Raw genomic sequence first — 27,550 nt, 5'->3', positions numbered from 1 at the left:
ACCGGAGAGCATTCAGACTCAACGTTTTCTTAACTTAATGGGAAAGTTAGCAAAACGTATTAAAGCATAATTGTTAGCTGCGATTATGTAGCTTTAATTAATATTTGAAACATAGATGTGCATAATTAAATGGCCTGTTTTACCTGTCCTCTAGCATTGGCCTCCTCCACTATTGACAGGAATCTGTTGATCTGATCAAACGTTGGCGCGCAGAAGTCGTGAATCCTGATGTGATGAAGGGTCAGGTCAGGACAGGTGTCATGGTAAGGAGGTTTGCGCTCGCTCAGGGTCACCAGATGTTTAATGCCGTTGTTCAGCAGATACTGATAGTGGGCCGTCATCCGAGGCATTGCCAGGCCTGCAACTTTACCAGGATCCACCAGGAGAAGTTTGGAGGTTGTGCCGAAGCCATAGTTTTCTCTGTTGTGTAACAAAAAAAAATTGTTTACCTCTAAACAAATGCATCTCTGCAACATTAAGGAAAAATTCTAATATACTTTAAATTTAAAGTTAAACATTTTTTTACTATACCCCACCCAAAATACAAAAAGTAAATAAAAATATTAATTAAAAAAAGCATTTTAATGATACTAATGAGTCTCTTAAGTAAAAAAAACAAAAGATGTAATACAAGCATTACCTTAAATAATATTGTATTATATGGTGCAATTTTACAATGCAAATGTAAACTTCAAATATCATTGTATTTTATAATTTAATTTCACAGTCCAGCATTATGCTTAAATTTTGTTATATTATAGTGCAACCACAAGCAACATTGGATTGCATATTGTATTTTATATCATAACATTTTGCCATGTTTGTGGCCTACATTGTATCATTCTACATTCTGGTTGTGGGGTAAATTAATCAATACTTTGACTGCAAACACACAGATTGTTCTGTACCTGTAGTGTTTGTCACATATGTTACTCGGCGTGGTCATATTCTCTATAACTTATTTTTTGAATATCTGAAGACCCTGATAATCACACCCTGAACTATACAGTATTATGATCTATATATTATTATTTTAGCTATAGATATAAATGCAATTTGTAGAACACAGGCTCATGTTGTTCAGGCGGAACTGAAGCAGCTGTCGAGTTTGACCATTGGGCGGCACCCGTTACTAACTAGTCACGGCAGTCTGCTTCATGCAGTCTTTTACCTGTAGAGGGCGCACAAAGGCCATAAACCCGCATTTTCCACTAAAACACGGGGAAATCTGAGCAAGTGTTTTGCTTTAGTGCAAACAGCCTTTCCATTAAAAAATTAAACATTTGAAACAAGAAACTGTAAAATACTTGCAGCTGATATATGGATACAATTTGACGCAATATTCTTTGTAAAATGATCAAATAAAGTACGTTTTACTGTAATCATAAACGACTGCGGTTAGCCCATCTCTAGTTAAGTAACGCTTACCACGTGACAGACTTTGCCGTCTGAAAAATACTGTTAAACCTTATAAATGACGCAGGAACACTTTTAAGTCATTGAATTAGAAATCAAATTGACGTGTTAAAACGTGAGAATCTACTTTTAGACTGGTAGTACCTGACAACATCGCTTTTTGATAGTTGCTAATTGCTAGTTGCGGTGTATTTATGCGGTTTAACGCTGTTTCCACCAGGACTGCAAGTACGATCGTATCAGAAAAGGTTTTTAGCATTGATACAGTGCACTATAAATACGAGTAAATGTACAAAATATAGTTATATGTTGTCATAGGACACTGCTAAGCGAATAAAAAATCTAGCATAAAAATTAGCGTATAGCATGTCAGGATGGCCGAGCGGTCTAAGGCGCTGCGCTCAAGCTGGGGAACAATAGTCCGTCAAAGACGGGGAAGAAGGGAAGAAAAGAGGGAAGGAAGAAAAGGAGAAGGGGAAGAAGAGAAAGAAAAAATGAAGAAAAGAAAGGGTGAAATTTGACGTTCAAGCCCAATCTTCCTTAGCATGCGCGCAGTGATACATCTTCCGGTTTCTTCTTGCGTAAATTCGCGCATTTATATTACACTGTTTCCTATTGCAGGTGCTCCCCGCGACCCAGGTTCGAATCCAGCTAAAGACAACTTTTTGTAATATTGTTAATTGCTTTAAATAAATAATGTTTCAATGTTAATTAAATGTATATATGTGCTTGTTTGATATTTTTTGTCATGAAAATGTAAGTACACGAATGGAAATGTGTTTTGTTATTATTAGTTATTTAAGTAGTTGTTGTATTCATAATTTAGTCTGATTAAGCATATTATTTATTGCAGTTGTATTGATATTTATTCTGATTAAGGATTTTTACATCTTACATTCAGGATCTTACATTATTCGACACATTCAAATCTGTCATTTCTAATTAAAAATGAAAATATTCATATGCTGGAAAATGTCTGTGACAAATGACAAATGCAAATTATTTTTTGTAAACACGTTTTATTTTTTCAGTGTACTGATGAAATGGTTATATTAAAGTGCAAATTACAAAAAATCAGTCTTTTGCCAATTATTATTTATTTTACAATTATGCCAATAGAACAATAATAAATATTAAACAAATTAAATTTTAAATAAGTTTTAAAACAACTTTAAATCAAAAGGGAAATAAAATGATTTTTTTTTTAACTGAACAGTAATAAATATAAAATTAAATAAGTTTTCAAACAATAAATTAAAAAGGTAAATAAAACAGTAAATACAGTTTTAAATACAAACACAAATAAGTTAAATAGGTTTTTAAAAAGCAGTAAATAAAATATTAAATAATGTTCAACACAAATATTAACTATAGTGAACTATATTTAAACAACTATATACACACTACAATAAATAAAAATATATACATTATTTGGGAACAGTTCTCCGCATTTCCTCTAACCACTGTTCTTTTGTAACAGTTTCAGACTGTGGGCAGTATACTTTGCCCCTGTACTGGCTATGTCCTGTTGCACTGGTTTTGAAATGTCCGCATTTCTTGCAAGTGTTCGCCTCTACAGTTCTCTTGTAGGGTCTCTTAGGCATGGTTTGGGGATTGGCAGCTGGTTGTGAACTTGTGCCCTGCACAACTGTAGGATGTAACAGTGGCATCCCCTGAACCACTGGCATTCCCTGGACCATCGGGATTCCCTGAACCATTGGCATTCCCTGAACCATTGGCATCCTCTGGACCATTGGCATGCCCTGGACCATTTGCATGCCCTGGACCATTGGCAGTCTTTGAGCCATTGGCATGCCCTGGAACATTGGCACACTCTGAAGCATTGGCACACCCGGGAAACCTGGTGCTGCAGGTATAAGTATATTGGGTACCATCTGCACTGATGCTCCAGGTGCTGATGGCGTAACCAACATAGTAGTCTGTGTTGGTGCCTTGGGTCTGAGAGGAGGTCGCCCAGTAGAGGTGTGCCTCTGTTTTGCCTGACCTGCTGTGCTCTCTGGTAGCTTGTACTGGTGCTGCTCCCCTGATTGTTCTGGCTCAGTCCGTAGGCGTTTGGCAGCCTGGAGAGGTTCCTGAGCTTCAGGGAGGGGCTGAGGCAACTGAATGCCCTGAATCAGCACAGACAGTTCCTGCTTTTTCTGTCTGTTGTTATACCACTGAATCAGGGTATTCTGGTTAACCTCCACCAGCTGCATTGAGGTTCCTCCCATCACCAAGCTGTTGCCCAGTACAAGCTGCCTTATCCTCCTGTAATCCTGGAGGATTAGAGACCATCTCGACAGCGTTCCCTTGCCTTTTCTCTTGGGGCTTGGGTGGGTGTTGCAAAGCCTGATGAAGATGGTTTCCACCAGACGGCAACAGTCAGGCCACTGAGCAGGTGCGCTGCTTGCTCCCAGCACACTTCTGATGGTGCTCTCTACTCCTGGGGTTTTAGTGGGCCTCTTTGGTACTCTGAAGCGTCCACTCAGCAGTCTCTTCTGGTGTCTAGCTGCATACACCACCCGTTGCTTGTCCTGGTCAGCCAGGTTCTGCCAAAGTTCAATTATGGTGCTGGCTTCCTGATTGGTCAGGCTAAGGGCTGTGTGACCCCGGAGCTCCACCAGATATTCGGCCAGCTTGTCCACATGTTGGTATCCCGGGACATTTTGGTAGTCAACAGCCTATTAAGAAAACAAGCACAAATAATAATCACATTTGTTAAATGCCTAGTTCCATAACTAGTTCCATTGATGTGTTGCTGTTTAACACAATCTGTATAGTACAAAGCACTAACTAAATAAAACTGATTTGTTGCCTACTAATGACTTTAGTTTAAAATCTGAGCAAAGTCTGGATATAAAGCAGTAGCAAGAAGTATATGTTGATCAATCCTTATTTTAATTTAATATAGTTATTTGAAAGAAATAGAGAGGAGTGGCACTTACAGTCTCTTCATCGTCATCATCATCCTGACCAGCATCCTCTGGCTCTGAGGAGAGTGGTGAAACAGATGTTTCAGAGGGAAAAGGTGGCACAGCAGTCCCCGAGGGTCCAGGTGATGAAGGAGCAGGTGTAGGATCAGGGACCAGTGAAGGGGATGTGGAACCCAGTACAGCCGTGTCACTGCTGGTGACCACGGTGGAAGAACCCAGTGTCAGAGTGGAGGAGGGAGGTGACAGAACATCCTCGGGATCTGCAATTGTGTGATCCTCGCTGACATCACAGAAGCCCTCATCTTCATCTCGCTCCTCCACATTAAGTTCCTCGATGAGCTCTGCCGTCTCTTCAGAGTCTGGGTTCATGTCCTGCAGTGCCTGACCAGTCTGCTGGAATAGATACTGCACTCCAATGAGCTCACCTGGAATAAAAACAATGAATAGGAATTAAATATAATTGCTGTGCAACATATTTGATACATAAGGCCTTTGTAGTTGTTCATATATTGTTATAGTGTGAGATCATGGAGATCATAGTACAGGAGAAAAAGAAAAAAAAGGCCATAAACCTATAACTGTGGGGCCAAAACAAAGAAATACAATACAATGATGACTGAGAAACATACAAATACAATTACTCAAATGTAACTCAAATGTAATTACTCAAATATTACTACATGTAACTTGACTTTTCTAATCAAGTAAACCAAAGTAACTTCAGTACAGTAAATGGTCACCAAATATTACTAATAATAATCAAGTTATTCTTTCTAAAAATTAACTACTTTCTAATAAAAAAGATTCCACAGCAAAATGACATGTGATTTATGAGATTAAGGTAGACGTTTGTACAATTATACTGAAAGGCCTTTTACTTGAAAGAAAATATCGATCAGATGACAGAGGGCATGTTTCAAGAAAAAAAAGTTGATCAAGTTGATAGTTTATAGTTCAAAAATACAGATACAAAGTACACTGTATAGGCTTAAATAAAATATTGACTGAGACTACACGGGAATTGCAAGTTAATTAACAATAATAAATTATTTTACCGGTGTAACGTGCAGGGGGACAAAACGTGGGGACCACTTTCCTGCCAAACAGCTTTTCATAATTGCTGTTTACACAGTGAACAAGTTCTCCTGTGTAGCTGCGTAAAGCTGATGGCTCAGATGACATGGAAGCTGCCTCCCGATCCTGGTTCCACCTGTGTAGACCCTCCAACAAATAAATCTGAAAGTTCAGACTGTTTGCACTGGTCCCTTTAAACAGACAACAGTTTTTAGGCAATGTTAAACACACAGACACTTAAATGTTCTTTCTTTGCACATGCAGTGTGTGTTCGACAAATACATACCTGGGATGAAACGGTTAAGGTGTAAATGAAAGGATTCAAGAGAAGTGGAGCCTCTGGCACATCTGTAAGTCTTCAGAAGCACACCTCCCTTGGTTAGGCTCCCGGTCTCAGTATAGAGGGCAACACCAAGAGGGTCTTGGATACACTTGATGTGCTTCTTTTGGACACACCAGATGTGCTCCATCCTTTCTCGATCCAAGAGAGGAACCCCCAGAGAGTCATTTCCCTTGCTGCTCAGGAGTTCTGTAAGCAGTTGTTCAAGGAGAAGGATGGTAGTCTCCTCTCCACGGGTCCTCCTCCGGCAATGTAGAGCCAGCTCCTCCCTGGTCAGATGCTTGTTTACATCTTCATCTGTCAGCGCAGGCCAACCCTGGGACATCAACAGCTCTCTCTTTGCTTTGCGAAGGATAGAGACGTCAGCTGCATCCCATTCAAAGATGCATGCTGATAGCCGTGACATGAAAATGGGGTACAACTGATGGGCATCAGTTGTACACCCCAAGGCAATCCTGCGCATAAAATGCCAGATGTCCAAGCGTATCATGAGATCTGGCCAGCCCCTAAACCTGGTTTTCAGCTTGCTCTCGCTCACCTCACTGCAGCACCCACAGTCCACGTACAACACAGAAGGTGGATTTACACCAGCCTGCTGGTATCTTTTCACCAGACCGTCTACCATCATGTCAAGTCCTGCTCCTTCCTGGGCTGTCAGCACACTTATGAGCACCTGACCAAACTCGTTGCCAACAGAGGTAAGCCAGAGTCCCGTTCCCCTCGCTGTCCCAGCCAGCTTCTTGGTGATCTGTAATAAGAGATGATATGAAGCATGCTGTAAATATAAATCAAACATCACACCATGAAAAATACAGATACAGTGCCATGCTGGTATATAAACACCATTAATGAACAAATCCACAACTAACCTTTTTAGTAGAATCCATCTTCAAGACAGAGCCATAGGTGGATGTTATTCTGGCATGGATTTCATCCAGCCTGGTTAGAATGTCTTGGCTGTAAACGGTGAGCAACCACTTGCAGCTTGGCACCACCGTAGGCTCTGGGGGCTCCTGGAAATTTACTGGCATCACCCCGGGTTGATTGAGGAAGTCAACACATTGGGTGGTGTACCGGGCCAGACGATGGAGCCACTGCTCGCTGTGGTTTTCACGCAGCTGCTTTATCACCCTAGTGGGACTATTGCCTAAGCCACGCTCACGCAAGAGCCTGATGACCCGCATATCACAGGCGTACCTTAGGAAAAGCAAAATCCACATATTCATATATTTTAGCTATTTAATTGTAAAGTATTTGCATACATACACACACGTGATGATGGGCTAACAACTGGATGAGGAATGAAAGTGTACTTACTTCCGCGTGAGGATGACCTGAAACTCAGAGCGATGGCCCAGATCTAGCTGTTGCAGGACAGTCTGACTCCAGGACACATGCGAGGCTCTACACTTTGTACAGATAAGGGTTTCTGTGACCATATTGTATGTTCTGTCAATGTCTAGAACCTGCCGTGCCCTTTTGTGCAGACCACCTCCTGTCAGCTGATGTTGTCCGCAGGCTGGATTGGGACAGAGAACCTTAACCCTCCACAGCTTGTATGGCATCCACAGCAGAAGAGTATGACAAAAGAATCTGTCTGGAGCTGGAGCCTGATTGTAAATAAGTGCTGGTTGTGGGGGGTAATACCAGAGCTGGAGGTCATCACGAAGTGCTGGCTTTCCTTTGGATCCAATTTTGAAAAGCCTTTTGCCAATCCACTTGTGATCCTCTGGTGGTATGGTCTCAGACCACAAACGAGGAAGTTGAACTACAGATGGACCTTGCAATAATGCCCCAGAAGGAGCAGTCTGTGATGGAAAAAAAGGCAAAACATTAAGTTTAGTAAGTTCATTTTACTTTTTAATCACTTTAAGAATTTTATTTGTATCCCTGATTACTTTCACATAAAATCATCATTGTATTACATGGTATTACAATGATTATTACGACAATGAAACTGATAACTTTACATTATACACGGAAGTCATCCAAAAAAAGGAACAAAATAATCCTGAAATCCTGTTGAATATGAAATAAAAAAGAATTCTGAGACTTTATAACCAATATCTATTTATTCTGACACATGAATGTTAACATCTATACACTGTTTATCATCAATAAATCAGTATCATGTAAACTCAATTGACATTATGACAATAGTTTGATTGTTGTTGTTTTTTTCAGCATGAATGTGTTTTAAGGAACTACTGGTTATAAAAGTAATATTCAATTTTCATGGCATGTAATCCTTTTTACATCTCCATTAAGTGTCTGGTAAAAGCTGATTTAATTACATTTTTGGACCAACAGAATATGAAATTACTTACAGAGACGGTCCTGCATGGCTGAGCGGGATTGGACACATCTGCAGTGGCTCTGGGGACAGGGGTTGGAACTGTAGGATCTGGTGTCTGTACAATCATGAAGTAAAATATAGATTTTGCAAATAGAACATTACAATAACTTAGTCGTCCTAGATTAAATCATACACTACAGTTGCAAAGTTTGAGGCCCAAATGTTTATAAAAGAACCTATTCTGCTCACCAAGGTTGCATTTGATAAAAAATACAGTTAAAAACTAAAAAGATAGTTAAATTGTGGAACATTACTACAATTTAAAGTTTAAAAATAGGAAATGTAATTTATTTATACGGTGGCAAGAACCAATTTTCAGCATCATTACTCCAGTCTTCAGTGTTACATGATCCTTCAGAAACCATTCTATTGAACATAAACCTTCATTATTAGTTGAAAACGTGAAAATAGCTGATAATAAAACTGCATTACAGTGGTTGCCACACTTATGGTGTTGGGGAAAGCACACAAAGATGAGATCAAGGGTAAATAATCTTTAATTAACCCACACAAAGGAAGGCAGTAACACATAGACCAAGACAAACTGAACAGACTAAAATTTAAGTAGACAGACCAATGAGGGACAAATGAGTAAATTAACTAGACACAGATTAACTGAATGACATAATCAAGAGGAGACACAAACTAGGTTGAGGAACATGAGGAGAGAAAATACAAAAGTCCATAAATATGACAGGTGGTATTTTTCAGAATTAAGTTTGAAGAACAGCATTTATTTGAAATAGAAATCGTTTGTAACATGATGTTGAATAGAAATCTTTTGTGTCTGAGATTTTTTTTATCAATTTAATGCCTCCTTTTTCAATAAAAGTAACACTATCTTAACATCAATAACTTTTGAATAGTAATTTATATGAAATCTATTTATAAAATATAACTTTTTTGTTTATTAATATATGGTTTTCTGTTATTAAAAAAATAGTTTAAATAGTTTAATAATTTGTATAGAATGGAACGTGAAACGTGTCTTCATAGAGTACAATATAGATTATGCCATTACTTACAGAGACTGTAGTGCTTGGTCTAGAGGCACTAGACACTGCTGCGCTGGGCTGGTCTTCAGCCTGAGAAGTTCTCCTGGCCAAACTGAGATTTGGCTTTGCTGCAGCAATGTGAGACCCGGTAAATCTTGATTTGGTAAACTAAAAATGTGAGAAGACAGAATGTGTTATAATAGCAAGCATTACTATTTGTGTTAATATTACAATTTTAAGTAAATGCAGCATTTACTTGCAGGAAAAAAAAGAGCTTTAACACATGAGAAGTATTGAGAGAGATGCCATGAGGGACATGAGTCTAGCTCAGTGACCTTCAACAAAGGCAGAGCTCAGTTAGAGACAAAGAGGACAATCAAAGAGTAGAGCCCAGAGATGAAAGGGAGAAAGCAGGCAGGTTACAATCTTCATTTATTCTTGACCATGTGACTTAAACCAAAGCTGAGATATTCAAACCGACCAATCAGCAGACAACAGTTGCCCCCATTGTACAAGAGGTGTGAAAATTAGCAGGTCTCAACCAGCATCTCATAGAATTCTTGCTTTTTCTTTTTTTCTTCTTACTTTCTGAACTTCCTCGAATTTGAACTGAGCTCATACTTCAGTGCTACAAAAAAGCAATTCTTACCAATGAAAATTGTGTTGCAACTCTTGCTTCCACAGGTGCAGTTGGCTGGGGCTGGGGCAGGGGATGAGGCTGGAGGTCAGGCTGACTCTGCTCCATGACCTTCTTTGCTGTTTCAGCAGCATGAGGTTGTTCCACCACCTTTTGTGCTAGTCCAGTAACGTTTGACGCAGTGGGCTGCTTAACACAACCAAAAAAAATTAATAAAAAATACATATAACAATTCAGAAAGAAAACATTTCAGTAAATAATATTAACAAAAAATACTTGCTACATTAATGTTACCTTTAGAGTGTGAAAACCACAGATGCATTTCAGCACACCTCCAAGCAAGGTTGTTTGGCCACGAGACAGCATCGGACATTTCTCAATCTGTAAGTATTATAACAAATGTAATGCACAATACAAGTGAGTATAAAGCATAAAATACTTTATTAAATTAATATATTAATTCATTCACTGATTAATGTCTAGGACACAAGTCAAGCTTATCTTACATATAATGTTAGAGCTGGTATCTCTCTTTAAAGGAGAGAGATACAAGAGAGGAACATTTCACACCTTCAGACCACCTATTCATTCACTGTCCCTTCCCCCTCTCAAATCTCTGAGTCTCCCAGTACACAAAAGGTCTTTGATGTAACTTTTCATTAACAGTATGACATAAATCTCAAAATACCTGCAACATTACATAAACATAACACAACCATCACATTACACCATACCAATGAATGGGACCAGGTAAATGTTTGTAATGGAGCCTAATCTGTTGTTCTCTTATGCAAATACATTAAACAACTATACTAATAATGTTCGATTATGCAAGTCAACAAACACTTAAGTGTTTTTTTTTCTCTCTATCATGCAAAGGTAACAAACACTCACTCACCCTTTGATAAATCTCGTACCACTTTTTCTGTCTAGGAGCAGGCCTGTTACCTTCATTTGTTGGCCACATTCCTGTGCTGGCAAACTTTTTTAAACGCGAAATCCATTCAGCGTCCGACATAGCTTTATGTGATTTTTGTTGTTTGCCAGACATTTTTATTGACTTTGATGAAACAGTTTTGAAAGAACAATTAAAACAGTTAAAATTACACTAATAATAAAAAATTGAATACAAATTTTTTTTTGCAATTAGATGATAATTTCTTAACTGTTGTCGTCGTCGGTAATATCGCCGTATTTAGTTTTAAAATGAAGTTTCGCTGTCCTCCGTAAAAATGATGCTGAGCTCCGCGGCAATGATACTCGTCGTAGGTCACGAACTTCGGTAATGAACTTTTTTGACCCTTGACACACCTCCTGAGGACGATGTCATTCTTTCGTACACCTTCGGCACGTTTCGGCAACTTGATTGACACCTGACTAGAAGCGCTGACCCCTCCACCTAGCGGTGATACGCGGAAACGTGCCGCCGGCATCCCCTTGCTCTCTGATTGGCCAAATGTCACGAATGTCAAGAGAATGTTATGAATTGCGCTTTTTGATTGGCTGGAAATGTTAAGGCGCTTCGACGCGATTGGTCCAAATGTCATAGCGCTTCGATGCGATTGGCTGCGCAGTTCGACATTGCTCAACATTTCTGAAATTATGTCGGACTATCCTTCGTCAGCTAGCGCGCTCAGGTCGCAGTCTCCTCTGGAGGCGTGGGTTCGAATCCCACTTCTGACAAGTATATCATTTTTGTTTTTGGTTAAACAACCAGGACCTGTGTTTAGTTCATGTTTTTGTTTTTGGTTAAACAACCAGGACCTGTGTTAAGTTAATATTTTGAGTCTGCAGTCACGAAATTCTTGCATAAACCTACAGTTATACCATGGAATATCGTTTGTAGGCTAGAAATCGGCTGCAGTTGTCTGTTGTCATAGATCGCAAACATTGACCAAGCATAAGTTTAGTAACAGCTTACTGATTGTATTATTGCAACATACAGCATGCATATGTGCACATTGGTGCAATGAGGTCATTTGACAATCGTATAGAATATATGCCTCTTTGAATAATAAAATATATTGTTGTAAAGGTGTTATCGTAGTATTAAAAAAAGTAGCCGTGACACGTTAAATAAAATCGCTCATTAACCAACCAAACAAGCCAAACCTATAGTGCTCGCAAGTGGAAACAAATGCAAATTTGCTAGCAACATTTTCTGTGCTGTAATTGGTCAAATGTCATTTCTTGAATCTCTATATCTCTTTGATGATTGGCTGCAGCTTTTAGGAATCTATGCATATTTCTGAATGGTTATTATTGGCAGATCATCTGGATGCTGCATCGGATTTTCAATTAATTGGCAAAGTTTTCTCAAAGATTTGGCGTTATTAAAATATTTGTTCAAAGTTATCTGGTCTTTAACAATATTTGCATCCCAAATGACCCTCATACACTATGTTCTCAACTGTGTAGTGTATGAATTTTATAAGGTTATTTTGCTATTCGTAATCTGATTTAAATAGACCCTTCCCATCCGCTACATAATTCCAGCTGCAAGGGTTGAGTGAATAAAATGTTTTGGAAAAGTGCATAATCTGGGTATTTAAAGTTGACTCTTTCTTTTTGGAATTTGCACTATTAATACTCCGAAACGACATTGAATAATGCACAAGTATGCAAAGTATCTAATGCTCTCATAACATTATTTATACGTCTTTTATGAATGTTTTTCCTGAAACACTTTAGATGGACTTTAATAAAAAAAAGTTTGTTACTTGTTTCAGAATGTTCAGAGAGCATTCAAAAGTAACATTCCCCTTAATGTTTGCTGGTAGCCATTAACGTCCATAGTATGAAAAAAGAATACTATGGAAGTCAATGGCTAGCAGCAACTCATTGGTTACCACCAGCATTCTTCAAAGCATCCTCTTTTGTCTTCAACAGAAAAAAAGAAATCATACAAGTTTGTAGCAAGATGAGGGTAAGTAAATGATAACAACATTTTCATTTTTGTATGAACTATATCTTTAAACATTCTCACAACTGAGAAAACCAGGTGGTTTATTACAAATGAAAAGTGATACAAAATCATATAAAACACAGGATATCAGATGCAGGTAAAGCAAAGCACATTACACACTTTTTACACCAAAATTAAGCAAGATGTGTTTTAATATACATATTGCTGCACAATTTACAGTAAGGGATCAATTTATTCAACTTCTAACTTGGAATATAGTCCAGTGGACTCTGTAGGAAAGGAATTGTCTTCAGAGGACACTTGATTTCCTGCATTGACTCACTGCACATGTAATTTAAGGATGCTTTGACCTCCGTGGACCTGTCACATGTTAAAGAATGAAGGTTTATGGGTTGTTTTAGTGGTGTAACAGGACATTCAGGTGTCACAGTGACATGATCTTGCTCAGGAACCCTGGAGAACTGCCACAGTTGTGTGTCTTCATGCTGGCGGTGTGTCTTCATGTGGGCATTTCGACTTTTCACCTTCAAAAACACCCTGTGGGATGAAGCAATCGTGAATCAGACCGCAACCACTGTGATTCATAACTGTATGAAGATGTTTCTGTGTTTGACTCAGTACGTGACTTACTTTCCACACTCTGTGCAGGGAAAGATGACGGCTGAATCAGTGTCTCCACTGGTGGTGCTGTTGGAGGGAGAACTTCTCACAGAAGACGAACCCAAAGGAAGGGTCAGCGTGGACGCTCTGTTTTCGGCTGGAGAGCTACAGAGCAGCCGGAGATTATTCTGGGTCCATGTTTCTTCATTCATCTGCTGTGAGAAACATGGTCATTTTACCCAGAAACAAATGTTCTGTAATTACTTACCAGTTAGTTACATACTCATAAGTTGCAAAATGGCAAAGTAAACACCATAAATCTACCATCTATGCATCTCATGCACTATATTCCATGTCTTCTGAGGTCTTATGATAGCTTGACCTGAGTAACAGACTAATATTGTAATTTGTATACATTTTTTTTGTTTTTTTTTAGAGCTTGACTCTTGAAATCATTGTATGAAAAAGTACACTTTAGAATACCTTTAAAAATAGTACTTATTACAGAAATAATATATTTTAAAAAAGCTAAATTTGAGTGTGAACTGATTGTAATGTTTAGACACTTAATTGCATGTTTTTTTTTTGTAATTACAGTAAATTAACATGCATTATAGGTAAAATGGTAATTAGTGCAAGAGTTGAATAGTGTTTTTGACCCACTTACGAACAACTTTATTTGTAATTCTTATAATTAGATAAATTGTCTTTGATACATGGTTTAATGTAAATACTGTGTAAATACTGACAAGCTTTTATAGTAAAGTAAATATATATTTAAAAGTAATTTCTATTGAAATGATATTTGCAGTAAACATATTTGTAATGATAAAATTGCAATTAAAATGTATTAAATTTAAATGTAATATTAAATAACACACTAGAGTTAAAATCATAATCAAGTGACAAAATATTAAAACACATTAATTTGAAATGTACTTTAAGTTTAACTGTTCATTTGACATTATTATAAAGTGCACACCTTTAAGTGTACTTAAGAAACAGTGTGTTAAGAAACAGTTATGAAAGTACACTTAAGTGGCCTTTTATTTCATTTATATTATCTGCAAGTATAGTTTTTTATAAGTACACTATAAGTGTAAATCCACTGTATGATAGAATCTTTAAAAAATCTTCTTTTGTGCTCCACAGAAAAGCATATGGATTTGAAACAGCTTGAAGGTGAATAAATAATAAAAAAAAAAAAAATGACAAAATATAATTTTGGATTAAATTATTGAAAAATCATTTTATGTAGGAACTAAGAGAATAAAAAATAAAATAAAATGTAATCCTAAAACTGAATATCAACTATTGCACATAGTCTTCTTCATTCTTAGTAACGTCACTATATATATATATATATATATATATATATATATATATATATATATATATATATATATACATATATACATATATATATATATATATATACATATATATATATATATATATATATATATATATATATATATATATATATATATATATATATATACACACACACAGTACATAAGTGGTGTAATGGTACAAAAATAAATGATGTTTCGGTGCATAATTCTGTTTTTAGTTTATGGTTTGGTACAGTATAGGAACAGTAGGGGGACAAAACTAAAATCATAAAATTATATTAATAAAACTAAAAAACATAAAATTGCTTTTTCAAATATTAAACAGTGGATTACTGAACAAATGGCTCTTTCTTTAAATACATTTTATTAAAAGTAATATTTAATTAGGGATAAAAATCTACTCTGGATTCTGCTCTAAACCATAGGCAGACCTTTACATTACAGTAAGGTTACAATTAACAACAGAGCCAAAATGTAAATTTAATTACTACTTATTTTTATTTAATAATCAACACTCAAAAAAAAAAATGGATGACTTCCTGAGGTTAATGAAATGCTGTGTGACATTTTGTTTACAAGCTGTTTTACTGACTTCTTTCTGTAGTCAAAACACTGTTTCAGCGATTACGTGAGGAAAGAGATGTTCATTCATGTTTATTTCACATTAAAACTAGTAGAAAAGAGGAAGAGATGATCGCACTGCCGTTTGAACTGAGGAGTTTATACAGCGATCGGTCGTGCCACATCAAAGAGAGCTAAAACCTCATTTATTGTTTGAATTTCCTAAAAAAAGGACATATTTTGAAATGAGACTCAAAAGTAACAATATACAAAACTGTAAGTTTCCAATGAAGGTCCACTCATGCAGTGGTTAATTAAACTAACACAGTAATTGTTTAGTACACATGAATACTGAACCGAAAAGACCAGTACTGAAAAGTTTCACTACGAATATGGTTACACCCCAAATATATAACAACATAACATTGCGTTTGACCGAATGCAGATGCAGTATACAGCCTTTTTGAGAGAAAAGGTGTGAGTGTACTAGTAAATGACAGGAAGTGGAGAAAGCATCTAGAGGTTTCAGTAAATACACCAGCTCACAGATACTCACTGAGTTTGACACTTCACAGGCGAACACGGCGCTTGGGTTTTCTGATATTTCAGTCTCCCTGGTTCTGCTGTCGGCTTCTTTGTTCGGTTCTGTGGTGTTGTTTATCGCCCAGTCTCCCTAATTGATGAAATATATAGGCTGTGCATTAAAAATATTTGGAAGTCACAATATAGTGTATGTGCACATCTAAATCACCCATCAATTCAGCTTTAAGGTGTCTTAATTGTGTCAATACTGGTGGGCGAAAGCAGGGGCATGAGATTCAGAGAAATTCAGATATAACTGGATCTCACCCGCGGGTCTTGAACGGGTGCAGACAGAGCGGTGCTGACTCTCGTACCCAAACGCAAACGCTTTTTCCATGTGTAATAGTACTCAACACACTGAGAAACTGACTTTGTCTTGACCTAAATAATAAAAGAACACATTCTCACAGTCACCAAACCACAGGGTCACAAATGAGTGCTAATGTATTCACGGAAAGCATACGATTCTATTTATACAGGGGTTCTGCAGGTCTTTAAAAGGTCTTAATTCACTCTTACAAAATCGAAGGCCTTAAAAAAAGCAAAAATGCATCATTTACATACAACTGAAAAAAAAAATCTTCCTCAGTTTTCCTTGACAAATGTCTAAAGCTCCATACATCTAGATGCATTTACTTGAAAACATTGTTTTTGAAATTTTTAACTTGAATTAAGCTGATTTTTCTGAGCCCACTGGCAGACTTTTTGGTCATCAACTCACTTTATTTTGACCAGTTTCTCAGAAAACATGCTTCTCAAGTAAATGTAACTTAAATCTTTAGATTTGTGCACTGAAAAACAAGACAAAAATACTGATGAAGAACAACACTTTTTTTTTTGTGTTGTGTTATCGGTAAAAGTTATTTCCAGTGCATTAACAGACTTGTGCATTAAGACTTAAGGTATTTCTTTATAAAATGAATGAAAAGTAATAGAAATCTGTTTTGAAGTGTTGCTAAAAAAATACATTTACATTTAGAGAACATATTGGCACATTGTGTTCCGTTCAATTTATTCCTTAAATTTTCTCTCCTTGTTCTTGAAAGACTTAAACGTACAGTGCATTCATGAAACCTGCACAACCCCTTTAATATTAATTGACCACATATACCATTTTCTGGACAAAATAGAAGTCCTTGTTATGAATTAAAAGTGCTTTGTTCAGTTGCCGTTTTTCCTGAAGCGTCCATCTGTCTGATCCTGGTTGATAAGAAGAGAAGAAGAAATGCTGTAATGTGGTTCATTCAGTATTTGAAGTATTTATGGCCAGATTTACTAAACGGGGTAGATTAGTAAACACAAAAAAAATCGCCGATTGGAGTGGAGAGTTCTGCGGCTGATCTAATGACATTGCATAGATTAAAGGACACAGATGCAGCCAGATCGTTTCCATAATGACCAGCGCAATCTACCAAGAGCATTGCAAATTACCATCTGGTTTAAGACAATTTTGGGTGGGCAAAATGGCACCAATACCAGTAAACTGACTAGCACAAACCTCAGTAAATCATGTTGCATGATTCATTTAGGTACTCTCCTCCCTCCTCTCCTAAATTTGGTGTCTGAAAGGGTAACTCCTACAAATGCATATGCAATAAGGTCAGCCACAAAAATGACTGTTCAGTGCTAATCTTTCACTGCGCTTCTTCAGTAAATTCTGACAATAGTCAGGTTTGCGCTGGTGCAAGCTGTTAGTAAATATGGCCCTTGGTTTATATTCTTCTATATATAATTTAATACTTCCTCAGGAAGGAATACTTAACATATGAGAATACCACAATAGAAAGAGAAATAAAAATAGTCTTACACACCTGCGTAATGATAGTCTGTTTTGGGGCTTGATGTGTTTCTCAGTGTTGTAGGCAGGAGAAGCTTTTCAAGGGTTTTCTGGAACATGATAGTTATTTTAATGCTTTCTAGAGAACTAGGGTTACCGGTAATAAGAAAAATACTAACCATAATATCTCCTCTGCACTCAAAAAGACAGTGGAGGACATATTCTGTGTTTGCTCCGCCGCCTGGCAGCACACTAGAGCATGCCATTTTCAGAAGATTGTCCACTAAAAAGGGGAAAAAGTCAACAGTAGTCAGATAATGGTGTTTATTTTTCATTAATGTGCGCAAAAAAATTAATTACCCATCTGTTTGGTTAGCCTGCACTGAAAACAATTGTTGTTGAAACAATTTTGTCTGAGAAATATGAAAATAAATTTCACCCAGAAGAAAATCTGCAAGTAACACATTGAATAAAACGTGAAATTTTGAAACTTTTTTTTTTTTTTTTGCAAAATGTACTCTAAAAACAACAACAACAAACAAAACAACATTTCCAGTGTAGTTAAATAAATTACTTGTCTGAAGAATGATTTTCGAATGTTTTGCTTTGCTAAAATCACCCCACGTCTCCTAGTTGCTGCACTTAACTCAATGTGATTTTGGTGAAATTGTGATTTTAATTACCTTTCTGCTGGTTATCATCAGTATCCAGGTCTTTGTTGGGCAACCACAGAAGAACAGCATTATGGGTATCTTCTTCTGTGAGGGTTTGACTCTTAATGTCTGGGATCTTTGCTTGAAATTCCTCACCAATGTTAATCCGACTATAAAGAGCATGTACAATACAGTTGTTGAGTATTAATTCATTTTATATTTAAACATTATTAATTGTTTAATAAACCAAGTAAGCAACATTAATCCGTCTACAAAGAACACAAAATGTAGTTATTGATTATTAATTAAATTTATAGTCAAACATTGTTTAATTATTTAATAAATAAAGTAAGCAATTGATAGTAAAATGATTTGCAGTAACAGATTGTTTTGCTGCTGGATCTTAAAGGTGAAGAGTGTATTGTTTTGATCTTGAAACACTTTAATGAAAATGAAACCTCAGATCATGTGGTTATATTGAGGGAAAATAGATTGAATAAACTAACTTAAAAAAAAAATTAATGGGAGGGGAAAGTGTATTTCAATGCTTTTTCATTCGCTGTAAAAACGTTTGCTTTCTCCCATAAATAAATAAATAAATAAATAATTGGTTAAAGTTTTTTGGGAACGAAACATTTTTCAAGCAAATGCAAACTTTCTCGGGAGAATACAAAAGTTTTGCGAGTAACAAAAAAAACCTTCAAAATAATTTTTTTTATTTTATTTCATTTAATTTTTTTTTTTCAATATGATAGAGACTTGAGAAGGGACTTTTTTGACTTTGGCCAATAAACAACTACCTAGCAACACCATACAAACTGCATAGCACCCTGGCAACAACCCACAACACCACAACCCTGCAACTTCAGAAAATACAACACCTAGTCTAATTTGTTTTTGCTACTGACATTGAATTTACACACAAAGCTTTAATTAAAAAACATTAAAATGCTTACGCTGTTACATTAATCGCTCTCTCTCTTGAAGTTTCACCACATTCAGCCATATCACCTGTTGGATAAGGCATATTACAATGAGAAAAAAATACATCTACTGTAACAATGCATCTAAAGCAAAAATGACTCTTTAATCATCACTATTTAAGTCTTTAGATAGCATGCCAGTACATTTGACTGCATTAAAGGGATAGTTCACCCAAAAATGAAAGTTCTGTCATCATTTACTCACCCTCATGTTGCATGAGTTGCTTTCTCATGTACATAAAAGAAGATATTTTGAAGAAAAAGAGCAACTCATAAAGATTTGGAACAACATGAGGGTGAATAAATGAAGACAGAGCTTTCATTTTTGTGTGAACTTTCCCTTTAAGTGAGCTCTGTCTGCAGCAGACTTGATAAGGATGCTCTTGCCTTTTCCATTGATGGAGCTGAAGAGGCCTGATCCCAGACGTACAGGGTTGAGCATAGGTGGAGGGGTGTAGTGCGTGTCGTTCCCAATGCTGCTCGCCGTCCTGAGCTGACTGTGGAAGAGTGTGGCACCTCTGGACTCCTGACTGGTGCTGACCGGAGGAATCATCAGTGGGACCAGACAGCGACGGTACCGCTTTTTCACCACTTTAGGTGCACATTCTCCATCCGAGACAGATCTCTTTATCTAGAATGTGTTATGTGGGGTTTAAGGTTCAGATTTATTAATGTACGTCCATTCCACATGAATCAGTTAATAGATAGTTCACTCAAAAATTAAACCTGAAAACAACTCTTAATTTCTTCTGAAAGGCTGAATGGCTTCCATCAACAGTTTGGTTACCAACATTCTTCGAAATATTTTATTTTGTGTTCAACAGAAGAAACAAACTCACACAGATTTGGAAATTTTTCATCTTTGGGTGAACTATCCCTTTGAGAAGCACAAACATAATTTCTAATCATAATGTATACATTTTAAAATTAAGATATTTTGACGTGGCCAAATTAGATAGATCCAGAGATATTCCACGAAGGTTAAACAGAACAATAGCAGATTTTAGCATGCTAAGTGAGAAGTGTGTTCAAATTATTCACCACAATAGTAACCCACTGTAATTGAAACATTTATAAATATCAACATAATTGAACTTTAAGCACTAATAATTCTATCCTGTTTCTCATCTTGCGCAAACACACACACACTCAAAAAATACTTAATTTCAGCATTTTTACTCTCCCCATTACATCCCTTTCAAAAATGTGCACTTTCAGTTGTCAAAATCAAAAATCATTACTGAATTTTTGTTTTGTTTACATGCACATGATTACATTAACTGATAGCAAATAAATAAATGTTATTTTTAAATGGAATATAGCAGTGTTATTTGTAAATTATTTATCAAAAAGGCGACATAAGGATCAAGTTTACATTTAAAAGCCATTTTGAGCATCAGCAAAATTCTCAGAATACTGAAGTGATGTTTCAGATCTTCATGTTAAAGCTTTTAATTTTCTAAAGCGCTGTTAAAAATAACTACATGAATGCCAGAAACTCACACAGGAAGGGTGGTTTCGTACAGACGGGAGGGGTGACCGTGCACCAGTCTTAATTAAACCATTTTGTTCATCATCTTTCTGGTGGCACAGAAGGCTGAGCATGAGTTTGGTTGGGGTCTGGTAGTCCTTGACAGGTACTGACACAGGTAAGATGATGGGGTTGCTTTGAGCAGCTTCAGACGGATGAATGTGTCCGTCTCTCTGTTAAAACAAAGAAAGAAATATGAAGCAAGGGGGAAATTCAGCATACAGTAAAATAAAAATAAAAAATACCTCACTGATGGTCAAAATGATGGTTCGTACCATTTTGAGGGATGTGTGGTGTGTCCGCAGTCCTCCATGTGAGCGCATGTGACCGTTCAGAGCCGGGAGACTTTTGAACTCCCTGTTACAAACGGTGCATCTCATCTTTGCATGAGATCCATCCTCTCTCAAAAACCCAGGTTCTGCTCTACAGAAATCCAAATCCACATAATATATTAAATATAAATAATATGATTGCAGCATTGTTTTTGGTCCTTGCCAGAGTTATTTTTTTATTTATTTTTTATTTTTTGCACACTAGGGGACTAAATATATCATGAACAAAACTGAAAAACAATTGGGGCACAACAATAATAATAATAAAAAAAAAATACTAAGCCTTAAGTAACACTAGTGAAATTTTGACTAATAACAATTGAATAACAAAACCTCAGGTTTCATAATTCTCAATATCACCAGAGTACAAATTAATAACTCTGAATAATCAATTTATTGTAAATGATAATGAATTACTTTAAGTAGATCCAACCTTAACAAGTCCTTGTGTTGTTATATCCAACTTTCAGTCAAATATTTTTACTATACAATTAATTGTAACACCCAGTTCTTTTTATAAAGTAGGATCTGTAAGCATGTCAAACTTTTTTTGAATACATAGTGTATACTCGCATGGGGCTAAACATCTAACTCATCAAGAAACATCTAAAGACTCATCTTTTTCGCTAGCACTTAACCAACTAGTACTAGCACTTTTCCTTCTTTTCTTGTCTTTTCATTTATATATATATATAAAAAATAAAATAAATACCAGGCTATGCGTTCTGTACTAGACTAACTGAGACTTGTCATGTCACTTGTATACTGTTGTTGTTCTCTTGTTGACCTGACTGCTTCTATTGTTCTCATTTGTAAGTCGCTTTTGGATAAAAGCATCTGCTAAATGAATAAATGTAAATGTAAACATTCTATATAGCAAATATCATCTGCTTGATTGTTTATAATCATTGAAAAATGTGAACTTTATTATCGACCATAACTAGTTTGCTAAATGTGATTAGAAGGCATGAATATACTGGTGTTATAAACAATAGCATTACAATTTTCTGTAAAGCTGCTTTGAAATATGTATTTAGAACATACTCTATACAAATACATTCGATTAAATGGATAGAAGTAAGGTTAGAGTCAAACCTGAAATGAGGTGAAATGGCCTCATCTTGAATATCTGGTGAAGGAGCCTGCAAAGTATTTATGAGAAAGGCTTAACATAAATGGAAATGACTCTAAAATGAACTAATAATATAAAAAGTACAGTACCTGTGACCACTGAGGTGCAAATGCGGTGTGAAAATCACCAGTCATCTGTGGAAGAGTTTTACAGACCCCTGAGCTCCTGTTTTGGCAATGCGGGCTGCAGAGGTCTCCAATTCGGTGAGGGAAGATAAAAGCAGATTGGTCTTCTTTGGGACTCGAGAACACGGGTGTGTTGGGTGAAGAGTGACGAGCATCGCTAAACATGTTGTTTTGTTTTGAAGGGATTGATTGCACGTTATCTTGCATGAGGTAAGGATTGCCGGGTTGGGAAAGCGAACGAAGATGCTGTTGGTCTTGGTAATGGAAGATCTGCTGCTGCTCCGGGATTTTGAAATCTTGACGGGGGTCGTATGTTGGCGATTGAGCAGATTCTTGAGACTCCAGGTGAGTTTTATGTGCAAACATCCCTCTTTGTTGTTGATTCAAGGCCATCGGATATGGCATTGGGTGGCTTTGATAGCCATGCCAAGAGCTCTGTGGTTTTTGGAGGCTCCTGTTTACCTGCTCCATGCTGTTTAATTTCTGTTTGTGTTGCTGGTATCCATAGTGAAACTGTTGCTGGTTTTGGTAAAGGCTGTGCAATGAGTTTTGGCTTTCTGATGGATGGAAGCCGGTCTGATCGCATTGACCTTGAATGACCATTTGGTTAAAAACTGGCGACTCCAAAGGTTGCCTGTCTGATCCATCTGGGAGACTTTGAGGCATGTGCAAAAGCCCAGAAATGTGATTTTCTAAATGCTTATCATCTGTCCTGTTACTATCATCAAAAAGAAGTTGCATGTTTTTCGTAGAGAAGGCCTTTGAGAACGAGTCCAACCTTTGGGGATGAGAAGCACTGCCATTGTCTTTGCAAGTCAGTGATGAGTTGTTTTGAGACGTGATGTTAAACGGGTAGATTCGTGAGGTTTCGGGTAGTTCTTCAAGAGAAGAAGATCCCCATGATGATGTCCTTCCAAACTGATTATATTCCCAAGTCCCTCCGCTGTTTGGCATCTCGAGCATTGGAGAAAGTTCATGTCCTGGAGTGCCAGGAGATGTTAGCTGCTCGTGGTTGAGTCGAGGAGACACTGGAGATGACTGGATCGAGCTCACGTTTGGTACACCAAAGTGAGGTGCACCCAATGAGCTTGGGCTGTGCTGGAACAAATAGGTCCCATTGGCGTGGTTGGTGAACTGATTCGTCTCGTACAGGTTTTCTGTCATCTTTAGAGAGATTAAAGTGCCACTTCCGTACCGTTAAACTAATGGTTTGAGGGCACGTGAACACATGCTGGTTTCAATGTAACTAAGAAAGACATCAAATGTTTCTCATCATTCGTTCATTGCACAGACTCTCAAGTTGTTGTCTTCACACATTCAGCTCTCAGCAGATTTCAATAATTGTTTTTTTCCTATAAAACAAGACAGAGCATGTTGTTATATTTGCTAAAAATGGCAAAGACAAACATTTTAAGAATAACCTGCATTTATTTATGCACAAGATGCTGCCATTCAAATGTTGCAAGGATGCATTAAATTAAATGCAATTGGCAGCAAATACATTTATAACGTTACTGAAGCTTTCTATTACAAATACATGCTTCTGTTGAACTTTCTATTCCTCCTAAAAACATATCACCATTCCCACAGAAATATTTAGCAGCATGGCTATTTAAATCATTGATAATAAATATAAATAAACAACCTTTTTCAAAACGGATAATAATTAGAAATGTTTTGCATATTAGAATGATTTCTGAAAGATCATGTGGCACTGAAGACTGAAGTAATGATGCTGAAAATTCAACTGTGCATCACAGAAATAAATTACATTTTAAAATCCATTCAAATAAAAAACAGACATGTTAAGTGCTAATAAGTTTTCTAAATATTATTGGTTTTACTGTATTTTTAATCACACAAGGTTTGGTGAGCATAAGAGATTTCGTTCAAAACGTCTTCCTAACCCCAAACTTTTAAATGATAGTGTTTCATGTTAAAAAATAAAATAGGTTGTTCACAGTTTATTTGCACTTGTCAGGGCCTAGATCGTGTCTAAGATTAATTTGTCCATTTTTCAAACAGAAAGGAATCTGTCTTTAGCAAACTAATAATATCTTATTTTTTCCACCCACAGCAGATACAGTAAATTCACACCATGACTCAGTCTGAAGCTTCCTCTCACATCTCGAATATGAAGTTCAGACGCCATCTTATCACTTCCTGTCACATGGTCTGCTTAGAACGGAGTTTGATCTGTATCTAAGCTCTTTGAAAGATGCTGCTGTCCTAAAAATCTTTTACTTTTTCATGCAGAAACATGTTCACATAAATCCAGCGCATGTTGAATTTAATATATCTCAAATCAAAACTATGATGATTAAACGCATTAAAAATGTACTTGCAAAAAATTGACGTTTCTGAGGTTTGTTTTACAAAACAATATGCACAAATGTGTAGAATAACCCATGCATGTACTTTTACCCATGTGTGCTTTAGAAAGGCCAGGTGTTGAGTGTGTTGTTTGAAGAAAGTCTGCAGGCAGATCATTGGTTCAATTCTCTGAATCAGATTAACACAGCACCTCAGTGTCAAAGGCTCAAGTGCGCTTTGCGGTTTCTAAAGTTTCCATCTTCACTTTAGTCTGTTTGCTGAGTGTGTGAAGCCGTCAGACTCTGACCAGTGAGTGGAACAAGGCAACTGTTAGACCTTTAGAAATAAACTTAAAAGCCATGCATGTGTAGCAACAAACACAACTGAAAGATCTGTAGTCTCTTGAAAAAAGACTCTACTGAGGCACAACATCAACTCATCTGTTTAAAAAAAAAAAAAAAAGATGAATCTGTTAATTAACCTTTGAGTTCGTGCCAATTACATTTACGTTTGTTCATTTAGCAGAGGCTTTTATCCATAGTGACTTACAAATGAGGAAAATGACTTCTGCTCACTTTTTTTTTTTTATGTGTAACACATTCAACCTGATTGCATAAAGGTGTCAAATATGAGGTTGTTGCTTTTTTGGATTCAGTAATGGAACATTATCTAATGTTTACTGTGGCACAGTTACAGTAGTTACATCTGTTGTTTTACTAATTAGTCTTTAGTTTTAAATCCAGTTGGAATTTGTTCTCTGTCAAACTGTTGTAGTGGAATGTTGGAATTTATCACGATGTATGACAATTCTAAAACGGTATCATATTCAAATAGCTCAAAAGTGACAGTTTTTGTTACCTTAAGTTTCACATGAAATTAAAAATGTCTTTTTTCATTTATCCTGACATCTGCATTTTTTTTAATTTAATAGAATCAAATACTTATGAACTGCACAACATTTCTAATTAGACATTTTCATGTTGTAATAATGAAATTTACAATGCGTCAACACTTGTGCGCCCAGGCTCAAAAAGAGATGACATAAATAATGTTTTTATGCCAGATATGAGTGTTATTTGTTCATTTCAACATTAGTTGAGTAACGCGTTGAGTTGCATCTCAAAGGCTTCATTTGCGAGCTCTGAACTTTATCCACTCTTGAGGTAAACCCAGCTTACCTAGTTCTCATAACAGTACAGTTGGCTATTAAAAACACATGTCATGTGTCTTTTCAGTAACAACCACTTTTAGAAACTGCAGCTTGCATATATGGCTCAACAGAGACTTGTTACCATGTCAGTCTGCGCAATGGTTGAGTTCTTAAAACCATATCTGTACATATAACGCAATCAAAGCTTGCAACACCAATCCGCAACCCCACTGAGGTCAATGCATGCAAGATCATATGGACTGACAGTATTACTTTATTATCCAGTTTGTTATCTGTTTTTAAAATGGTCTTGACATTTTTAGAAGATGCACATTTTGCATGTATTTTAGTTATTAAAAAGTATGATAAAGATAAATACTAATGCTTACCTTCCTCGTTTCTTTATGTCCGTAATACACTTTTGTAGTTAAAGCCGCTCTCTCAAACTGACCCATCAAGATGCTGTGAATGCTATATAAGACGCTCTGAGTATCATAAAAAACATAGAGCAGCCCAACTGCACCGCAGATCAAAAAACAATAACTCAAAGGCACATCAGAAATAGGAAGTTCAGTTCATACTGCTGACTAAGGAATTATGCCTGTGTCCTCTTAAAGCTACGGCAAGTGTCTAAAGGCCTGAGAGAGTTCAAGGAAGTTCAGGAAATGTCATCTTTCTCTTTAAGTCGAGTGACTTCCGGGGTTTAACCACAAGCTATTTTCTCAACCTGCCATTATTTGTCTCATACATTTATTAAATGTAATCTGAAGGAGGATAAAAAGAGAGTTTTCAGTATTACATTTTGAATGGAAATCTGCCTTAAAATGGTAAGATTCTCTGGTCCCTAGTGGCATTGTTATTATACATTGATATAAATGCAATGTGCATCTTTGAATCTACTAAAATGTAAATTATGGTTGCCTTATTCTTGTGTTAGCATGTATCGTCAGCTTGGCCACAATTCTGCTTTCAGACATGATTAAAAAGGTCATGTTTCTGTGAATGTGTGCTGTGGTGAATGCATACTGGCAGAGATTTGCTACTGTCAACAGTTTCATAGTGAATAATGGTACGATATGATACTCATTGTCACCTTTAAAGCAATAGTTCTCCCAAAAATTTAAATTTTCTGAAATGTACTCAAGCCATCCAAGATGTAGATGAGTTTGTTTCTACATGGGAACAGATTTGGAGAAATTGCATCACTTGCTCACCAGTGGATCCTCTGAAGTGAATGTGTGCCGTCAGAATGAGAGTCCAAACATCTGATAAAAACATCACAATAATCCACAAGTTATCCACACCACTCCAGTCCATCAGTTAATGTCTCGTAAAGTGAAAGGCTGTGTGTTTGTAAGAAACAAATCTATCATTAGATCCATCACTTCCATCTAAAATACAAAATATCCCATCCAAAATATAGCTTTCTGTAGCGAGAAAGTTGCTCCGCCTGAATCAGGAGATAAACATGCGCGGAATAAAGCACAGTTTACAAACAAAAACATTTTTAACTGCTCTAAACAAACATGTTGGTGGATTTTGATGTGAGAGTACAACAGTTGATGGACATTTTCAACTGTTTGAAGGTGATTATGGACTCCTTTTTAATTCAGAAGCAGCGGCTTACAATTAAAGCTTATTATGGATAAAAAAAATAGAAATTGGTTTCTTACAAACACACAGCTTTTCGCTTCACAAGACTGATGGACTGGAGTGGTGTGGATTACTTGTGGATTATTGTGATGTTTTTATCAGATGTTTGGACTCTCATTCTGACGG

At 36.6% G+C, this 27,550-nt stretch overlaps 2 protein-coding genes and 1 pseudogene across 4 annotated transcripts; all 3 read right to left on the bottom strand.

The window, feature by feature from the left end:
* Positions 1-125: 125 nt before the first annotated feature.
* On the bottom strand, positions 126-427 carry LOC113060360 (dual specificity protein phosphatase 23 pseudogene; annotated as a pseudogene).
* Positions 428-2,727: 2,300 nt separating this feature from the next.
* Positions 2,728-10,341, bottom strand: LOC113060839 (uncharacterized). Its single transcript, XM_026230056.1, has 10 exons — positions 10,046-10,341; positions 9,764-9,937; positions 9,145-9,282; positions 8,091-8,174; positions 7,081-7,571; positions 6,633-6,960; positions 5,710-6,511; positions 5,405-5,614; positions 4,362-4,774; positions 2,728-4,097 (listed from the first exon to the last, which is right to left on the bottom strand). The coding sequence occupies exons 1-10, from the start codon at positions 10,115-10,117 to the stop codon at positions 2,844-2,846; spliced, it is 3,966 nt and encodes a 1,321-aa protein (XP_026085841.1). The 5' UTR covers positions 10,118-10,341; the 3' UTR covers positions 2,728-2,843.
* Positions 10,342-12,722: 2,381 nt separating this feature from the next.
* LOC113060840 (transcriptional-regulating factor 1-like) lies at positions 12,723-26,448 on the bottom strand. 3 transcript variants are annotated; one of them, XM_026230059.1, is made up of 15 exons: positions 26,161-26,448; positions 22,273-23,660; positions 22,147-22,193; positions 20,995-21,142; positions 20,692-20,892; positions 19,576-19,819; positions 19,162-19,216; positions 18,236-18,375; positions 17,732-17,835; positions 17,587-17,662; positions 16,887-16,975; positions 16,043-16,156; positions 15,750-15,866; positions 13,308-13,489; positions 12,723-13,214 (listed from the first exon to the last, which is right to left on the bottom strand). In XM_026230059.1, the coding sequence occupies exons 2-15, from the start codon at positions 23,470-23,472 to the stop codon at positions 12,920-12,922; spliced, it is 3,012 nt and encodes a 1,003-aa protein (XP_026085844.1). In that variant the 5' UTR covers positions 23,473-23,660; positions 26,161-26,448; the 3' UTR covers positions 12,723-12,919. The 3 variants fall into 3 exon arrangements, with proteins under 3 accessions (XP_026085844.1, XP_026085842.1, XP_026085843.1); XM_026230057.1 differs by having other exon boundaries at positions 13,308-13,492; positions 26,161-26,446; XM_026230058.1 differs by lacking the exon at positions 26,161-26,448 and adding an exon at positions 24,733-24,856 and having other exon boundaries at positions 13,308-13,492.
* Between the last annotated feature and the right edge of the window lie 1,102 nt (positions 26,449-27,550).

The sequence above is a fragment of the Carassius auratus genome, chromosome 42 (assembly GCF_003368295.1).
Source record: "Carassius auratus strain Wakin chromosome 42, ASM336829v1, whole genome shotgun sequence".
Lineage (NCBI taxonomy): Eukaryota > Metazoa > Chordata > Actinopteri > Cypriniformes > Cyprinidae > Carassius > Carassius auratus.
This window is presented reverse-complemented; position numbering and strand designations above follow the sequence as displayed.

What these genes read in the sequence shown, in the direction of transcription:
- LOC113060839 (XM_026230056.1), bottom strand. Translation starts at nt 10,117, where the DNA reads ATGCTGTCTCGTGGCCAAACAACCTTGCTTGGAGGTGTGCTGAAATGC. An exon ending in GTGGTTTTCACACTCTAAAG is followed by an intron (nt 9,938 to 10,045) that starts GTAACATTAATG and finishes TGTGTTAAGCAG; the next exon opens with CCCACTGCGTCAAACGTTAC. An exon ending in ATGATGACGATGAAGAGACT is followed by an intron (nt 4,098 to 4,361) that starts GTAAGTGCCACT and finishes TTTTCTTAATAG; the next exon opens with GCTGTTGACTACCAAAATGT.
- LOC113060840 (XM_026230057.1), bottom strand. Translation starts at nt 23,472, where the DNA reads ATGACAGAAAACCTGTACGAGACGAATCAGTTCACCAACCACGCCAAT. An exon ending in GCCATTTCACCTCATTTCAG is followed by an intron (nt 21,143 to 22,146) that starts GTTTGACTCTAA and finishes GGATTTCTGTAG; the next exon opens with AGCAGAACCTGGGTTTTTGA. An exon ending in AGAGCGATTAATGTAACAGC is followed by an intron (nt 18,376 to 19,161) that starts GTAAGCATTTTA and finishes TGCTCTTTATAG; the next exon opens with TCGGATTAACATTGGTGAGG.